The sequence below is a fragment of the Syngnathus scovelli genome, chromosome 15 (genome assembly GCF_024217435.2).
Source record: "Syngnathus scovelli strain Florida chromosome 15, RoL_Ssco_1.2, whole genome shotgun sequence".
In the NCBI taxonomy this organism is placed as follows: Eukaryota; Metazoa; Chordata; class Actinopteri; order Syngnathiformes; family Syngnathidae; genus Syngnathus; species Syngnathus scovelli.
In genome coordinates this window covers 10222976-10242844 of record NC_090861.1, presented here as the reverse complement: position 1 = coordinate 10242844, position 19869 = coordinate 10222976, and the positions used below count along the sequence as shown (strand labels likewise).

The 19869-nt window shown below is 46.0% G+C and overlaps 1 protein-coding gene across 15 annotated transcripts in view; it reads left to right on the top strand.

Annotated features, from left to right (window-relative positions):
- phf14 (PHD finger protein 14) overlaps positions 1-19869 on the top strand; it is a 260453-nt gene that overhangs the window by 132244 nt on the left and 108340 nt on the right. For 14 of the 15 annotated variants that reach the window (XR_007486408.2, XM_049743153.1, XM_049743155.2 and 11 more), the window contains one exon: positions 19556-19687. The exons of the other annotated variant lie outside the window; for it this stretch is intronic. Coding sequence is in view for 13 of the 14 variants with exons in the window: in XM_049743153.1 (XP_049599110.1) it covers positions 19556-19687 (132 nt within the window). In the remaining variant the exon portion in view is untranslated. The remainder of the gene's footprint in view (positions 1-19555; positions 19688-19869) is intronic. 15 annotated transcript variants of the gene reach the window in all.

Here is a 19869-nt window from a genome sequence, read left to right as displayed (position 1 = left end):
AACCCACGCAGGCTCGGGGAGAACATGCAAAGTCCGCACAGGGAGGGCCAGAGGTGGAATCGAACCCGCACCCTCCTAACTGTGAGGCGGACCTGCTACCCAGTGCGCCACCGAGCCGCCCACGTTTTCACTTTTACAAGCATGTGGGTTTAGAAAATAACATGTTACATGTAAGCAAATGTTAGGCTATTGTCATGATATCGTTAAAGAATAAACCTTCAATGATATATATATATACCGTATTGGCCCGAATTTAAGACGACCCCCTCTTTTTCAAGACTCAAGTTTGAAAAAAGACTGAACACCAAATGTAATTTTTATACAGAAAATAATTACATCTGAAACAAATGTTTATAACAATATATTCGAGAGAAAAAACATTATTTTGCCTCATTCAAATCATGCAAAAACTGTCTATCACATCTTAATATCTGAACATTTAAATATGCAAAGTGCAATCACATTTGTAAATAAATGGCTTCTGGTTTTTGAAATGTAAATAAACCAATCTACTGTGATAAAACAACAAAATTGCAATAACCATCAAAGTGAAGTCTAACTGTAGTCTTGAAACAAATCTGAAAAAGGAAAAACATTGCAATAAAATAATGCAAACTGCTACCGCTATTGTTGGGGAGCCTGAGGACTGTATAGGGGGTTGGTTCGGATGGTTATGCTCTTTTCAACCTCGGGTGTCGGTCAGAACACAGGAGGGAAGACGTGGTTCAGTTTTGATTGCTTTACTGAATTATTGGCAAAAAAATAAATAAATAACCATAAATGAAATAGTCTCGGCAACACGCCAAACATAAGTCATCGATCGAGACAACAAAATGTATTTGCTTGCGATCGCTGTGCTGCTGCGTAACGGCTAGTTGTACGATGCGAGGCAAACTTAAAGGAGCGCGCCGGAGCTGTCAATCAAACGCCGCGCACACGAACCAAACCGCGATTGGACAAACGGCACAACAGTGGAGAGTAGTAACAATATGTATATACAGTGAAGCCTCGGTTTTCGACCACAATCCGTTCCAGAAGTGAATCGTTTGAATTTCGAATCATGTTTTCCCATTACAAATAATTGAAAAAATGTTAATCCGTCCCAAGCAAAAAAAAAACATTTTAAGCATTTTTCATTTGCGCATTTTTTATCCGATCGCGCAACTGCAGTGCACCGCCGAACGCGCAACCGTAGCATGTCGCCGACCGCGTGTCACGTGCTGGTGCCACCGGCGACAGGACCACGCCCCCCTGTCAGTGGAATCGCCGTCACCTGCCACGGGCTCATGGACAGCGCTATATCAGCGCCGCCAGCGCAGACCTGAGTGTCAGTCTGTCCCTTGATGCTGCTTCGCTCATCAGTCCCTGAGATACTGACTCGCTTGACTATTGGAAATCCCGCAGAATCGCTTGTCCTCTCCAGCCCGATCGCCGCTCCAGCACCAGCTGTTACCATCATCCCCTTCGACAATAAAGTCTGTCGCTACGCACTTGGCTGTACTGTCCCTTACACCGCGCAACTGCACCGCGCTGGTCACATTATTGTGACATAGCCGTCGCTGAAATTTTGAAAATATTTTTAAAGTCCTGATGTACTTTTCAAAGTTTAAGTGGACCTCAGTGCACAGGGAGCTTAGTTTTGTCCGATCGCACAAATGCAGCGCACCGCCGAACGCGCAACCATAGCGCGCCGCCAACCACACAACTGCACCGCGCTGGTCGCATTATTTTGACAGAGCAGTAGCTAAAATTTAGAAAATATTTTTAAAGTTTTGATGTACTTTCCAAAATTTAAGTGGACCTCAGTGCGCAGGGAGCTTAATTTGGTCTGATCGCGCAACCGCAGTGCGCCGGGCGCTCACTGTTGCATGTCACATTGCTTGCGTCTTTGTGTTTTAGGATGGCTTTACTGCTCCCAATTGCTTTCTTTTGAGGCATGATTAGGGGTTATATATTCCTCAAAGTAACGAAAATACAATAACAATAGAGTCAGTCGGCATCCGGGCCGCGCGGTCGCGTTTTCTCGGGTCCTCCCGGCTCATCTCGGGAGGTTCGACCTCCGAATTTTGTTCGACAACCGAAGCAAAAAAATCTTGATCTCGATTTGTTCGAGAACTGGGACTTTGTGTCAAAGACGCACATGATCACAGCAACATACTCAGTTGATTATGAGCGCGCCGGAGCTGTCAATCAAACGGCGCGCACACGAAGCAAACCGCGATCTGACAAACGACACAACAGTGGAGAGTAGTATCAATGATTTGTGTATACAGTGGAGCCTCGGTTTTCGAACGTCCTGGTTCTCGAACAAATCGGTATTCGAACAAAAAATTCGAGATTTTTTTTTGCTTCGGATGTCGGACAAAATTCAGTTGTCGAACTTTGCGAGATGAGCCGAGAGGACCTGCATGCCAACTGACTCTGTTCGTTATTACATTCTCGTTACTCTGAGTATTGCATCAACTCTAATAATGCCTCCAAAGGAAGCAAGTGGGAGCAGTAAAGCCATCCTAAAGCAATGCAACACTGAGTGCCCGGCGCGCTGCGGTTGCATGATCAGACCAAATTAAGCTTCATGCGCACTGAGGTCCACTTAAACTTTGAAAAGTACATCAGGACTTTAAAAATATTTTCTAAATTTCAGCGACGGCTCTGTCACAATAATGCGACCAGCGCTGTGCAGTTGCGTGGTCGGCGACGCACTACGGTTGCACATTCGGCGGTGCGCTGCAGTTGCGCGGTTGGACAAAAACGCGCAACTGAAAAAATGCTTTAAAAAGGTGTTTTTTGTTTTGTTTTTTTGGCTTGGCATGGATTTTTTTTCCCATTATTTGTAACGGGGAAATATGATTCGGAATTCGAACTACTCACTTCTCGAACAGCCTTCTAGAACGGATTGTGTTCGAAAACCGAGGCTCCACTGTATTGTAGCGGTAACAATGTACCAGGAAAGACGCGGGTTTGGTTAACGGCTCTTTATTTAACAAAACAAGAGTTCAACGAGCCAACAACCACTGAACTGTAATGATAAAAACATATAAAAGTTGCTACACGAAATAAAATCTATCAAATAACTAACATAAATAGTTCACCGCCACACGGCACCAAGCACCGGCGTTGACTTCCAGGCGTATGGGGGCGTGGACTGCCATCCCCGGTGGTGCCACTTCCAGCCACGGTGACTGGGACCGATGTAGAGTAGGACCGGGTGTGCGTAGGAGCAGTGTCAGAGCCCCATCCACCGTCCCCGGACAGCCACCCGGCCGAACGCCGGCCCCTGACTTCCATCCACGGAAGTGAAAGAGAGCTCAGTATAGTAGGGCCAGACGTGCGTAAAAGCCATAATAGTTTTTCAAACCTTCTGTGTCACTCCAAGTCATTAATTCCTTCAAACTCTTCATCCTCCGTGTCACTTACAAACAAAGCCGCTAATGATGCCAGTAGTAGGTGGGGCTCTTCGTCATCCCGTGATCGAATCTTTGTCCTTTATACAAACAACCGCCGCTGACGTCACTTAAAGTTCAAATTACAGTAATCCCTTGCTACATCGCAGTTCATTTATCGCGGTTTCACTGTTTTTTTTTTGTTTTTTTTAATTTTGAAAATTCCACCCTTTTTCGACTGAGGACATGGACTCAGATTTGGAGGCGCTTATCCTCATCCCGACCGCTTCATACTCGGCTGCGAACTGCTCCAGTGAGAGCATGCTTGGCCAGTCCTTCACCTTCACCCTTAGTGTTGGGTTCATCAACATTTTACACAAAGAATTTCGTCAGACCGAGAGTTGTCTTCATCAGACCAACTACTCCTGCAGGAGGGCACCCAAGACACACACACACGCGGTGTGTGGCCCGAACCACGCTCCAGCCACAGGCTGGCCCCTTTGTATTGAATAAATGCAATGGGTGGAGTTTAGACAAATGTATAGCTTCTCTTGTTCACAGCAGTAAGTTCATCTCATGATTTCAGAAAAACAAGGATGTTATTGCTTAAGGCGAGCAGTATGGACCTCTCAACGATGTCATTGTTCAAACCAGGATGTCATTTTTTAAAGTGACATATGGCTTTAGCCATAAACATCCTGAACCATGAAAAACACCATTGTACTCTTAACATTCCAAATCAGTTGGAAATCCCTGGACACAAGGTCAAACTGTCACATACTGTGGAAGATATTGCACACATACTAGATACATAGAATCTAATGATAATATTTGACGTATTCCCTAACATTCCCCCCCGTTTAACATTAGAATCCATAGGAGAACAAAACATCAGCCATTACTTGTATACATACATGAGTATATGCATACACAACATAGTGTATCAACATCACAAAGTTTGAAAGTTCACATTATAGAGTTTATCAGAATAGCTCTCCATTCGGCTTTGGCCATGTTCAACATCAAACAGGGTAGGCATCAAATTACGCAAGTTGGTCACAGTCATCTTGTTGACGCCAGACCAACATCACATTTTGGACAGCAAATGCTGATGTCAACATTTTAGTCACCATGTGACAAATACAAAGTATGATGCATGATGTAAAAATACAGAGAAATAGTAGGATGGCAATTTAAAGGACTGTAACTTTCAAAAGAAGCTGCTCCCAATTGCCGTCAAACAGCCTCCAAAAGGGAATGGACATCTTAGTCCGGAGTTCCATCCTGGAACATAGGTCTACAGAGGTTGGGCTTGTAGAGCATACTCGATGTGGGTGTCATCTTCTCCAATGGGAAAAGACTGAGTGCCACCTTTTGTCCTGTGTATCCATCTGGTACGTCTGAGCCCCAGACACTGTCACGGGGACTGAAGGTGGGAGCAACAGTTGCATGTCATTCGCTGATGATGTTCCTAAAAATGTATCAGACTGAGGAACACAGTGTGATCTGACACATATGGAGGAACATGTGCCATCCCATTGTCCTGGAAAGACTGTGTAGCCTCGGCGTCCACAGAGCCACCATCCTCCTTCGATGATTTGGGATTTCTGCCTCACACTAGGATTTGTCTGAGGGCTACTGTGGCATTCAATGAGGTCTTGTCGAACGGTTGTAGACTCCCGGTGGTGATGCAGCGTCTTGTATTTTCCACCTTTATTCCATCAACATGATTCTGTTGGAAACACAGGGGATGTGATGGCTTTACTCACTTTTAGAACCATCCTGTTCTGCAAGACCATTAGTCCAATAGCCTGGATCTCTCTCTGTTTTGTCTATCAGCGAGAGATTCACGAAAAATAGAAAATAGTTCGGTCTCTATGAAGAGTGATTATTGTCCAACTCCGATCCAAGGAAATAGTGCATGAACGATTCAGTCTCTTACAGACCATACTTTATGGATCCTTGGAGCATTCATACCCCAGGTATCATGTGGTTCAAAGGTCGCAACAGCCCTGTGTCGACGTCCAGAAGAGTTGTGTGCCATTGTCATCTGATGATGCTGTATCTTTGGGTGTGGTCTGTTACCCACACTGGTGCACACACTCCTATCCTGGGACTCAGTGGTAATGTTCAAGGCTCCCATCCAGTTTCCTTCTGGGGGGCAGTCATCATCCATGCATTTGTGGGTTTCATTTCCGTGGTTGTAACACGTGTAGTTCATTCCAGGTAGCCTTTTTGTTTAGGCCTCTTGTGGCATCTTTCGTCCTTCACAGTCACATTGAGATTAATCCAAAAGAGTTCAATCACAGGTTCCTTTCTGTGAGTCCAGGGCGGTAGAGGTAGCATCACTGACTGTGACAGCACGGTGTTGGCATCCAACTCCTCCCATAGAGGCCATGCATTTCGCTTCACTAATGTCCATCACTTTGGCCTCTAGGTGAACTTGCGTGTAGGAAGGGTGAGTTTGGAACACACAGCACAGATCTCACAGTGAACTTTGCACACCGGTACCAAGTGTTGGTTTTGTATGGTTTTTCTGGGGTCCCATGACCAGCCCATGACCAGTGTATATGGTTTTCTTCATGTGACCAACTTCTCCTTCTGTTGACTTTTTCAATGGGTTTATTCACATAAATCAATAGACCATAGCATGCTTCAACCACAACGCAGCAGAGGATCCACTCTGCATGTGGAGTCCCCCTTGCTCCTAGGTTGGCAGAGACACCGGTACATCCCATTGCCTGTCAGAGTGGGGATCTGAATTATTCAAAGACATTGAGATGCACCACCCTAAACGATGGAGCCCCTTTGTAGTCAGAACTTCCCCCCACCCCGAAAATGAGGTCTAGCACTCTGTAACTTGCAGTGGCTGAGGTGAATCCGGCTGGGCCTTTCAGAAAACTTCACTGTGGTGGGGTAGTCAACAACTTGGAACGGTCTCTCCCACCGTGGCTGCCCCAGTTTGTTCTTTTTGACGACCTTTATCTCATCCCAGTCTCCTGGCTTGGAGCGGTTGTTGACCTGTGGGGAAGAAAGATCAGGCGGCAGTAAATTTGCATTTGACACATTGTTCAGTTTGATTTCAAAAGGTGTTAACCCTTCTGAAGTGAGGGTGATTCTCATATGGAGTTTATTTTAGGTTTCTGTGTGGATCATGCTTCACACAAACAGGACATGCTTAAAATATTTTTCACTAAGAAACTCAACCAAAGGTAACTCATAACTCACCCTGTCACAGAAGTGACACAATTGGCGGAGCCTTAAAAAGTCATTTTGTCAAAACAGGTTTGTTATTGACGTGGTCAATAACACCTTATCCATTATCGCACCTTTTGTCGTTTGAACTAATGCCATTTTCAATTTTGTGAATTCTTCTTCTGCTTTTGGTGTCCATGTGATTGTATCTTTGATTGCTAACGGCTGTCCATGAGCCACTTCTGTCAGTGGCTGAGTCATTTCGGCATAGCATGGAGCCCAAGGGCTATCCCATTTATTGTCTCCTGTTTGACAGGAGATTCTCTGATCTTGGTTGGATTTGTACTGGGGGAATGGACGTTAAAAGTCCTACATCAGATGGGGCCCTTTGTCCACGGTTTTTCAGGAAGCCCAGCCAATTCCCCCTCCTCCTTTTCATTCAAACAAGTGTTGATTAGCCAGGGAAGCGCATAAGCGCATGCCTTTAACAGCTACAACACTTCCTCATAGCTTATTTATCGTATTTTCCGGACTATAAGTCGCTCCGGAGTATAAGTCGCACCAGCCATAAAATGCCCCAAAAAGTGAAAAAAAAAACATATAAGTCGCTCCGGAGTATAAGTCGCATTTTGGGGGGGCAATTTATTTGACAAAATCCCACACCAAGAACAGTCATGAACGAGCAACAACAGGCTAAACGATAGCAACAACAGGCTAAACGATAGGTATGCTAACGTGACAAACACAAACAAAGACCTGAGAACGGGCCTGACGTAACATATAGAGTGATTTCGGACAACTATTACATGAATAAAATTTTTATAAAACCATCGGTGTCACTCCAATTCATTAAATCCATCGATCGTCCGGTACGATAGCAACAGGCTAAACGATAGGTATGCTAATGTGACAAACACAAACGAGGAGCTGAGAACGGGCCGGACGTAACGTATAGAGTGATTTAGGACAACTATTACATAAATAATATGTTTATAAAACCATCGGTGTCACTCCAATTCATTAAATCCAGCGATCGTTCGATACGATAGCAACAGGCTAAACGATAGGTATGCTAACGTGACAAACACAAACAAAGAGCTGAGAATGGGCCTGACGTAACATATAGAGTTATTAAAGAAAACAATTACATGAATAACACGTTTATAAAATCATCGGTGTCACTCAAATTCATTAAATCCATCGATCGTTCTTTGTCAACAATGGGTGCGCGCGGCTGAGGGCGCTTGCACTTCAAAATATTCCACAGGCTCATATAACGATAAACTATATTTCAAATAACTATAATATAAGCAATAATATTATCAAACCATCCGTGCACTTTAAATCCATTAAATCCATCGATCAAATTCCTCGTCCTTTGTCAACATCGCCACGCGTGCGCCCTGATGTCATCTCGTCTTTATTCCACAGATCTAGTATATAAGTATATTGTAGCGTTAACAAAGTGCAAGGATAGACGTGGGTTTGGTAAACGGCTATTTATTAAACAAAACAAACTTTCAAGCGTCTGGCGGCGTGGACTTCCAGACACGAGAGCTCCATGGCATAGGACCGGGCGTGCGCAATGGCCATGTCCGAGCCCCATGCACCGTTCGCGGACAGCCACTCAGCCGAGCGCCGGCCCCCGACTCAGTAGAGTAGGACCGGGCGTGCGTAAAAGCCATAATAGTTTTTCAAACCTTCTATGTCACTCCAAATCCTTAATTCCTTCAAACTCTTTGTCGTCCGTGTCACTTAGAAATGATCACCGCTAATGATGCCGGTAGTCCTTACGTGGGTTACGTTTATGTAAACAACCGCCGCGCCGTGCCACTGACGTCACTTGAAATAGTAATCTCTTGGTACATCACGGCTCTCCAAACTTTCTTTCTGCTGCTCGATTACCGTTTTCAGCTGCATATTTTACAACTTGAAGTTTGTAACCTGCAAAATATGAGTTTCTTTTTGGTGCCATTTTTCTTAAGCCCACCCAGTTGATGAGTCACGGCCAACGGTGAAATTTAGAGCGCCCTCATCCAGTTTCGTCTGAAAATGTTTTTTTTCAGATGTAGTTTTTTGTTTTGTTTATTTGGTTGTTTTATCAAAGTCAAAGTCTGCTTTATTGTCGATTTTTTTCATATACCAAGACACACAAAGAGATTGAAATTACGTTCCCACTATCCCTCGGTGAGATAGTACACGTATGCATACCTGGTGATCCTGAAAGGGGGATCCTTCCATCTGTGGTCCCTTCTCAAGGTTTCTCATTTTCCCCTGGTAGGGGTTTTTGAGTTTTTCCTTGCCCTTTTGGGAGCTTAAGATCAGGGGATGCTTTGAGAATAATTGTCAATTTTTGTCTATGTGAAGCCCTTTGAGACTGTTTGTGATTTAGGGCTTTACAAATAAACTTGACTTGACTTGACTTGACTTGACATGCATACAAGCAACACAAAAAAACAATGCACAAACAATGAATAAATAATGTTGAATAAATGATAAATAAACAAATAATAATAAATAATAATAAATACAAGAGGAGCAAAAATGGAGCAAGTGTACATACAGCAGGCAGTGGACTTGGATATGGTGCTTTAAAGTGTTATTTCTTTATTTGATGTTTTCTCTATTTTTTATGTTTTGAATATGTTCAAGATAAAGATATAAAAGCATGTGAAGTGATCAACTATACTAAAAATAACATGGGAAGTGGTCAACTATATTTGTAAGTAAGTGATGTCTTAATGATCAAGTAAAAATTTGTGAAAAAAAACATATACAAGTCACTCCTGAGTATAAGTCGCCCCCCCACCCAAAATATGGAAAAAAAACGCGACTTATAGTCCGGAAATTACGGTAGTCACTTTTCAATCATCTTCCGATTGCTTCAAGCAAAAGTTTAAAAAGCTTGAGAAAAGGTTTGACTTGGTACGACGCCAAATGTATTAGAAAATCCATATGTCATAAAGTGTTGTATTATTATTATCTTCCACTATCTTTTAGAAGGACGGGTTCTTTACTACATTTGATTCTATCATGATTTAATATGACTTTACTTCCCAAAACACTTCTCAGTTTCTCAGTTCAAACATCTTCTGCATGTGTTACTACTTCTCCAGTTTTCTTCTTCTTTTTTTCTCTATTTTTCCTCTAGTTAATTAAAAGAAACCCCATTTTCTTTTCTTAGCATTACATTTGCTCAAAATCACTCTTACTTCAAAGTTGTTCTACTAATTTCCCCATAGTAGTCCAACAACTTCAACCATTCAACCTGTATTTTCCTCTCATCCTCTCAGTCGTTCATTCCTGACACACACACACACACACACGCACGCACGCACGCACGCACGCACACACACACACACACACACACACACACACACACACACCTACAAGCTCTCTTCTAGCTGTTCACACAGTCATACATCATTCTCAACTCATATTCCTCATCCTATTTTTTTCCTCAAGGTTCTTGATAAAACAATCCACCAATCTAAAAAAACAACACAAAATAATTACCAGCAAAATAATCAGAACATTTTTGTTGGTTGTAAGTTTAACTAACTCATTCTCTCTGGTTTAACACACTAATTGTTAGTATAGTCTTAAAACACAACCAAACAAATTTTCCTCTTAAATTTAGCATTGCAATGCCTTAAATTCACAATTTTGCTTCATTAAATTCCAGAAAGCATGTTCTCTCTTCCTTTCGAATTTCTCATCAGGGCCACACATTAATCCAGTGTGGACCAGTTTCTGCCCACAAACAAATCTCTTTGTTTTCTCTCCTTCTTAATATTAGTGTGAAGATGAAGGCCTTCACACTTATGTTATTCTACACCATTCACTCTCTTATTTTTATGCCTCATACTTTTTTATGTGCCACTCCTTCCACATAATTTATCCAATTCACTCATTCCAATTTTTACACATTCCAAAAATTCATATTTACGTTGTCACAGTTTGAAATTTACATCATTCAGCACATTCAAATCACACCAGTTTTCAACATTCCCGAAATTGCCAAATTAAAAAAAATTCACGTTTTCACGTCAGTTTATTAATTATTTGTATGGCATGCTCAAACTTGGCCAATAAAAGATTGATTGAGTGATTTATTAAAATTTCCACAACATTTCACAAGATCTCATTTTTCAGCTCTAATTTCTAAATTTTTCAAATGATTCAATCTGCTCCAACATCATTTTGTTGCATTCCCTAAATTTTTATTCATCTTCTTCGCCTTCACACGCAATTTCTCCAAAAATTGGATTTTCTCGTTTCAAAATCGTTTTGCTTTTTGTGATGCGGTGCAAATCCAATAGACCACAGTCTAGTAAATTTCTTTGCACACTATTTTAGCCAATTTCATCATTTTAACACATAGACACACAAAGAACACAAGGGCCCACAATAAAGACACAGTACACAAACGACATCAACAAACAACGCTGCGCATCCTCTATTTTGACGTTTTGGTTTCACAATTTTGTCATATTGTGTCATTATCCTCCAATAAGGTTTGACACCTGTATCATTTGCATACATCAGCATTGTTTACACTTTGGGGACATTTAACAGCATTGGTCATACAGTGGAGCCTCGGTTTTCGAACGTCCCGGTTCTCGATCAAATCGGTATTTGTTTGTTTGCTTCGGATGTCGGACAAAATTCGGTTGTCGAACCTCGCAAGATGAGCCAAGAGGACCTGCATGCCAACTGACTCCGTTCGTTATTACGTACTCGTTACTCTGAGGATTGCATCAACTCTAATCATGCCTCTAAAGGAAGCAAGTGGGAGCAGTAAAGCCATCCTAAAAATACACAAAGACGCTCCTAAAGCAATGCGACAGTGAGCGCCCGGTGCTATCAAACCAAATTAAGCTCCCTGCGCACTGAGGTCCACTTAAATTTTGGAAAGTACATTAGGACTTTAAAAATATTTTCTAAATTTTAGCGACCGCTCTGTCACAATAATGCAACCAGCGCGGTGCAGTTGCGCGGTCGGCGGCGTGCAACGGTTGCGCGTTCGGCAGTGCGCTGCAGTTGCGCGATCGGACAAAATAAAGCTCCCTGCGCACTGATGTCCACTTAAATTTTGGAAAGTACATTAGGACTTTAAAAATATTTTCTAAATTTTAGCGACCGCTCTGTCACAATAATGGGACCAGCGCGGTGCAGTTGCGCGGTGCAGTTGCGCGGTCAGCGACGCGCTACGGTTACGCGTTTGGCGGTGCGCTGCAGTTGCGCGATTGGACAAAAATGCGCAAATGAAAAAAATGCTTAAAAAGGGTGGGGTTTTATTTGGATTGTAACGGATTTTTTTTTCATTATTTGTAATGGGAAAATATGATTCGGAATTCGAAAAATTCACTTCTCGAACAGCCGTCTGGAACGGATTGTGTTCGAAAACCAAGGCTCCACTGTACTTCTTGTTTCAGGGATGAGAATCTTCCGTGGATCCGCGGATTTCCGTGTTTTTTCCGTCGGGAGTATCATTTTAAGCAGGCAGCCACCTACAACGATTGGACGGACATAGAGGAGTATACTGACTCTGTTACCTCTTACATCACGAAGTGCATCGATGATGTGACTTGCTCAAAATCCGTCGTCACTCGCGCGAACTGGAAGCCGTGGCTGACGGGGGCTGTCCTCAGACTGTTGAGGGCCAGGGACAAGGCTTTCAGAGCGGGGGATGAGGCTGGCTTGAGGACAGCGAGGGCCGACCTGTCCCGAGGCATCAAAGAAGCGAAGAAGGCGTTCTCGTGCAAGGTCTCCACCCACTTCAAGGACAGCAAGGACGCACGTAGCCTTTGGCGGGGCATTCAGACCATCACGGACTCCAAGCCCGCGCCGAGGAGCTGTGAGTGCGACGTCCATCTGCTGAACGATCTGAACCGCTTTTTTGCTCGCTTTGACGCCCAGAACAGCACTTGCCCGCTGAAGATCACTCCCCCCCACACGAGCAGCCCCTGCGCCTCTCTGCCGACGGTGTGAGGAGGGCGCTTGCCGCTATTGACACCCGTAAGGCGGCGGGCCCTGACAACATCCCGGGTCGAGCGCTGAAGGACTGCGCTGGGGAGCTGTCAGGTGTCTGGTAAGAAGTACAGGAGCCTGCGCTCCCGCACCACCAGACTCGCCAACAGCTTCTTTCTCCAGGCTGTTAGGGCCCTGAACTCGCGACCCCCTTCTGCGTAGCGTGCGGCACTGTTGCGCTATTTTCGGGAATGTCTGCTGTACGCGCACTTGGTCCTTTTTTTTTCTGCTCCTCTTATTTATTTATTTATTGTTGTGTTATTTATTCATTATTTATTCAGCACGCTATAGTTATACTTGTTTACTTGTTTGTCTGTTGTGAGCCATGTCTTGTCACCGTGGGATAGGGGGGAACAAAATTTCGGTTTCTTTGTGTGTCTTTGGCATGTGGAGAAATTGACAATAAAGCTGACTTTGACTTTGACTTTGATATTCGTGAATCGTGTAGATCCGTTGAGAAAATTGTTTTCATATAGGAGGGGCAGCAGTATTGCGACAACAGCCATCTCATTTTTGGCAGCATTTTGGCGCTACTTTCGTCACAACATTTGCCTACTCATTTGCCTAATTAGCAAAAGTTTTAGCCAGCATGGCGATAGTTTTAGAGAAAAAAGATGATGATCGTTCCAGGGAAATAGACAAGTCGAACGGGATCAGGAACTGCTTCAGATGGGCATGGCTCGAGAGCAGCGTCATCCTACAACTCGGAACACAGGCCGTAACCACCTGCCTGACGGAAGATATCCGTAAATTAGATGTCCCGGGGAAGGTTTTGCCCCTCCGTGAGTCGTCACCTTATCGTGGTGGAGGGGTTTGCGTGCCCTTATGATCCTAGGAGCCATGTTGTCGGGGGCTTCATGCCCCTGGTAGGGTCACCCATGGCAAACGGGTCCTAGGTGAGGGGCCAGACAAAGCACGGCTCACAGAAGCCCCTTATGACGATTGAAATAAATGGACTTCGTTTTCCCTCGCCCGGACGCGGGTCACCGGGGCCTCCCTCTGGAGCCAGGCCTGGAGGCTGGGCTCGAAGGCGAGCGTCTGGTGGCCGGGCCTTCGCCCATGGGGCCCGGCCGGGCATAGCCCGAAAAGGAAACGTGGGTCCCCCTTCCCATGGGCTCACCACCTGTGGGAGGGGCCAAAGGGGTCGGGTGCAATGTGTGCTGGGCGGCAGCCAAAGGCAGGGACCTTGGCGGTCTGATCCCCGGCTGCAGAAGCTGGCTCTTGGGACATGGAATGTCACCTCTCTGGCTGGAAAGGAGCCCGAGCTGGTGTGCGAGGCAGAAAAATTCCGACTAGATATAGTCGGACTAGCCTCCACGCACAGTTTGGGTTCCGGTACAAGCCCTCTCGAGAGGGGCTGGACTCTCTTCCACTCTGGAGTTGCCCACGGTGAGAGGCGTCGAGCAGGTGTGGGTATACTTATTGCCCCCCGGCTGGGCGCCTGCACATTGGGGTTCACCCCGGTGAACGAGAGGGTAGCCTCCCTCCGCCTTCGGGTGGGGGGGACGGGTCCTGACTGTTGTTTGTGTGTATGCACCAAACAGCAGCTCAGAGTACCCACCCTTCTTGGGGTCCCTGGAGGAAGTGCTGGAGAGCGCTCCTTCTGGGGACTCCATCGTTCTACTGGGTGACTTCAATGCTCACGTGGGCAATGACAGTGAGACCTGGAAGGGCGTGATTGGGAGGAACGGCCCCCCCGATCTGAACCCGAGCGGTGTTCTATTGTTGGACTTCTGTGCTCGACATGGATTTTCAATAATGAACACCATGCTCAAGCATAAGGGTGTCCATGTGTGCACTTGGCACCAGGACACCCTAGGCCGCAGTTCGATGATCGACTTTGTAGTCGTGTCATCGGATTTGCGGCCGCATGTTTTGGACACTCGGGTGAAGAGAGGGGCGGAGCTGTCAACTGATCACCACCTGGTGGTGGGTTGGCTCCGATGGTGGGGGAAGATGCCGGTCCGACCTGGCAGACCCAAACGCTTTGTGAGGGTCTGCTGGGAACGTCTGGCAGAATCTCCTGTCAGGAAGAGTTTCAACTCCCACCTCCGGCAGAGCTTTTCCCACGTCCCGGGGGAGGCGGGGGACATTGAGTCTGAGTGGACCATGTTCCGCGCCTCCATTGTTGAGGTGGCCGACCGGAGCTGTGGCCATAAGGTCGTTGGTGCCTGTCGTGGCGGCAATCCCCGAACCCGCTGGTGGACACCGGCGGTAAGGGATGCCGTCAAGCTGAAGAAGGAGTCCTATCGGGCCGTTTTGGCCTGCGGGACTCCGGAGGCAGCTGACAGGTACCGGATGGCCAAGCGGAACGCGGCTTCGGCGGTTGCTGGGGCAAAAACACGGGCGTGGGAGGAGTTTGGTGAGGCCATGGGGAATGATTTTCGGACGGCTTCGAGGAAATTCTGGTCCACCATCCGGCGTCTCAGGAGGGGGAAGCAGTGCAACGTCAACACTGTTTACAGTGGGGTTGGCGTGCTGCTGACCTCGACTCGGGACGTCGTGAGTCGGTGGGGAGAATACTTCGAAGACCTCCTCAATTCCACCCACACGCCTTCCATTGAGGAAGCAGGGCCTGGAGACTCTGAGGCGGATTCTCCAATCTCTGGGGTCGAAGTCACTGAGGTAGTTAAAAAACTCCTCGGTGGCAAGGCCCCGGGGGTGGATGAGATCCGCCCGGTGTTCTTAAAGGCTCTGGATGTTGTGGGGCTGTCATGGCTGACACGCCTCTACAACGTTGCGTGGACATCGGGGACAGTGCCTCTGGATTGGCAGACTGGGGTGGTGGTTCCCCTCTTTAAGAAGGGGGACCGGAGGGCGTGTTCCAATTACAGGGGAATCACACTCCTCAGCCTCCCTGGTAAGGTCTATTCAGGGGTGCTGGAGAGGAGGGTCCGTCGGGAGGTCGAACCTCGGATTCAGGAGGAACAGTGTGGCTTTCGTCCTGGCCGTGGAACAGTGGACCAGCTCTACACCCTCGGCAGGATCCTGGAGGGTGCATGGGAGTTCGCCCAACCAGTCCACATGTGTTTTGTGGACTTGGAGAAGGCGTTCGACCGTGTCCCTCGGGAGGTTCTGTGGAGGGTGCCTCGGGAGTACGGGGTGCCGAGCCAACTGATAAGGGCGGTTCGGTCCCTGTATCACCGATGCCAGAGTCTGGTCCGTATTTCCGGCAGTAAGTCGGATTCGTTCCCAGTGAGGGTTGGACTCCGCCAAGGCTGCCCTTTGTCACCGATTCCGTTCATAATTTTTATGGACAGAATTTCTAGGCGCAGCCGAGGCGTTGAGGGGGTCCGGTTTGGGGACCTCAGCATCGCGTCTCTGCTTTTTGCAGATGACGTGGTGCTGTTGGCTTCTTCAGGCCGTGATCTCCAGCTCTCGCTGGAACGGTTCGCAGCCGAGTGTGAAGCGGTCGGGATGAGGGTCAGCACCTCCAAATCCGAGTCCATGGTCCTCGATCGGAAAAGGGTGGAATGCCCTCTCCGGATTGGGGATGAGATCCTGCCCCAAGTGGAGGAGTTCAAGTATCTTGGAGTCTTGTTCACGAGTGAGGGGAGGATGGAGCGCGAGATCAACAGGCGGATCGGTGCAGCGTCGGCAGTAATGCGGACCCTGTACCGGTCCGTTGTGGTGAAGAGAGAGCTGAGCCAAAAGGCAAAGCTCTCAATTTACCGGTCGATTTACGCTCCTACCCTCACCTATGGTCACGAGCTATGGGTCGTGACCGAAAGAACGAGATCCCGGATACAAGCGGCCGAAATGAGTTTTCTCCGCAGGATGTCCGGGCTCTCCCTTAGCGATAGGGTGAGGAGCTCGGTCATCCGGGAGAGACTCGGAGTAGAATCGCTACTCCTCCACGTTGAGACGAGCCAGATGAGGTGGCTCGGGCATCTTATCAGGATGCCTCCTGGACGCCTCCCTGGGGAGGTGTTCCGGGCATGTCCCACCGGTAGGAGACCCCGGGGACGACCCAGGACGCGCTGGAGAGACTATGTCTCTCAGCTGGCCTGGGAACGCCTTGGGATCCCCCGGGATGAGCTGGATGAAGTGGCTGGGGAGAGGGAAGTCCGGGAGTCCCTCCTAAAGCTGCTGCCCCCGCGACCCGACCCCGGATAAGCGGAAGAAGATGGATGGATGGATGGATGGATGGATGGGGAAGGTTTTGTGCATTCTTTGTCAAAATGTGATAAGCCATGAAGGTTGTGGCGCTTCGAACATTAAGGAGCACATACATTTTTTTAAAAAAAAAAAACACAAACGACAGACAGACAGACAGACAGACAGACAGATGTTGCAAATGAAAAACTCCAGAATTGATTTTGCCATTTTGATGTATTATATTCCCCTTGGTAGCCCACCAAGCAGCTAATATATTTTTTAAGAAAACTGTTGAAATTGAGTGATGAAATTAATGGTTTTGGGGTTGCTATACTGCCAAAATCCAGGAGTTGCCCCCTGAGCCCCCTCCGGGGCGTTGCCCCTGGCCCCCCTGCGGCCCCCAATGGGGGCCTGTGAGCCCTGTGGCCCCCAATAGGGGCCTGTGGCCCCTGTGGCCCACAATGGGGGCCTGTGGCCCCCTGCGGCCCCCGTTGGGGGGGCTGGGCCCCCCTCCCACTGGGGGGCCTTTGGCCCCCCCAATTGGGCATGTCGCCCCCAGACCCCGGCTACTTTTCAGTGTTTTTTTCATTTGCCGTTCTCATCCCTGTTGTTCGTACAGGAGTTCTAATAATCTGACCATGGCATCTTTTGCTATTATATGGGGGAGGTTTCAGGTCTTTTAGATTTAGATGCATGTTTTGCATAGGAGCAGAAAGAGCTTTGCCCTCAAGCTCCTCTGAATGAGCCACGCGTTGACCTGCAACTGGAACAGTGCCTGCGCACTGAGGCATCATTGTCTTTCGGTCTGACAAACATTTGCGGCCTCATCACTCTTAATCACACTAGCCTTAAGTTTGGTAACTTATTTAACATATACTTCTCATCTCCTGATACATTGTCAAGGACACTGACTCCCACCCATTTTAGTTAATTTAGTCCAACTGTCAAATCCTAGGGATTTCTAATGCTGGAATGTTTGGTTTAGTGGGACAATGACTTCCTGTGGCAATTCCTGCTTCGACCAGTTTCCTGGTGAGGAATTCTTGCCTGTGCTTCCACAAAAAAATCATAATTTTTTCCCTCTGTTACATGCAACACAATATCAATGTTTGGGGTCCTTATGGTGTTGTATACTGCTCCGTAAATTGTGCAGCGGAGCAGTATTCCGAATCGATAACGACCCCAAACACCTCCAAGTTAAAGTTAAAGTGCCAATGATCGTCACACACACATCTGGGTGTGGTGAAATTTGTCCTCTGCATTTAACCCATCCCCGTGTGATTTTGATCCATCCCCTGGGGGAGAGGGGAGCAGTGAGCAGCAGCGGTGCCACGCTCGGGAATAATTTGGTGATCTAACCCCCTAATTCCAACCCTTTATGCTGAGTGCCAAGCAGGGAAGAAATGGGTCCCATTTTTATAGTCTTTGGTATGACCCAGCCGGGGTTTGAACCAACAACCTTCCAATCTCAGGGCGGACACTCTGCCACTAGGCCACTGAGCTGCGACCACTGCCTTCCTAAAGAAGCTGAGGGTGAGGGTGATGGACTACCCAAGCATGTCCCCAGACCTAAACCCTATTGAACATCTGTGGGGCATCCTCAAACGGAAGGTGGAGGAGCGCAAGGTCTCCAACATCCACCAGCTCAGTGATGTCATCATGGAAGAGTGGAAGAGGATTCCAGTGGCGACCTGTGAAGCTCTGGTGAACTCCATGCCTAAAAGGATTATGGTGGTGCTGGAAAATAATGGTGGCCACACACAATATTGACATTTGGGTCCAATTTTGACATTTTCAGTTGGGGTGTACTCACTTTTGTTGCCAGCATTTTACACATTCATTGTTGTATTTTGAGTTACTTTGAAGTAACAATACATTTACTTTGCTATCCAAGCTCTACAGTGACTACTTAATATTGTCTCAAAGTGTCATTTCTTCAGTGTTGTCCTATGACAAGATATAATTAAAACATTGCAGAAATGAGAGGAGTGTACTCACTTTTGTGAGATACTGTATATAAATGATAAACTATCAATAATCCTTCATGTCACAGGTTACAATAATCTCGTGACACAAATTTCTTAAAGTTTCTTCTTGTGACACAAATTTCTTCAAATGTCTAACTGCAGTAATTTGACCTCAATACAACGTACACGCACACACACGCGCGCGCACACACACACACACTTTAAATAATAAAACATGCAAACTTTGGCAGACAGATGATACCTTAATTGTAATCTTAATGAAATCTTCAAAGTTCTTTTGGGGTTAAGACCAAATGACCGTTTTTGCCCTTTTTCACCTTTGAGAAAAAGCTACCTCAAATTTTAAGGGGTTAAAATTTCAAACAATGTCCTTTCTTACTATTGGGATTTACTACCCAGTGGTCTTTCAACACTTCCAGAATGTTTGGAGTCATAATATTTTTCCTGAGGTAGTGGTTCCTATGAAAGAAGTAATATTATAACATGCCAGTTAATATTACAAATATTTTAATTGAACTTCTGTTATTGACCAAATACTTATTTTTCACCATGATTTACAAATAATTTCTTTAAAAATCCTGAAACGTCATTTCCAGGTTTAGTTCCCCACACATTTTGTCTTACAGTTGAAGTATACATGATGAAAATGACAAAACTTCCATTTTAAGTTAGAGAACTTGCACAATCAGTAACTAAATACTTTTTTGCCCCACCGTTTATGGAAAAACAATCCAACAGGCTTTTCTTTTTTTTTCATTTTCACTCATTTTCATTTCATTTGAACTTTGCTGTATTCTAGGTAGCAATCATCACCAATGTTAACAGCTGTTATTCATTAACAAAATCATGTTATGGCAGCTGCGGCATCTGTAAGAAGAACCAAGACCAACATCTCCTTGTGCTGTGTGATACCTGCAAACTTTACTACCATTTGGGTTGTCTTGAACCACCACTGACACGCATGCCCAAGAAGACCAAGAATAGCTACTGGTAAGTCGCATAAAATAAATAAAAAAGAAAAATAAAGTGTCACTATGTTATTTTGGAATATGCCAATGTGGAGTTACTATGTTACTGTGTAACTGAGCGCTTACTAAAGATCAAACAAATCAGTTTGAAAGAAAATTATAACATTTCTCTTTATATGCAGTTAACATAGTATGAACAGTTAC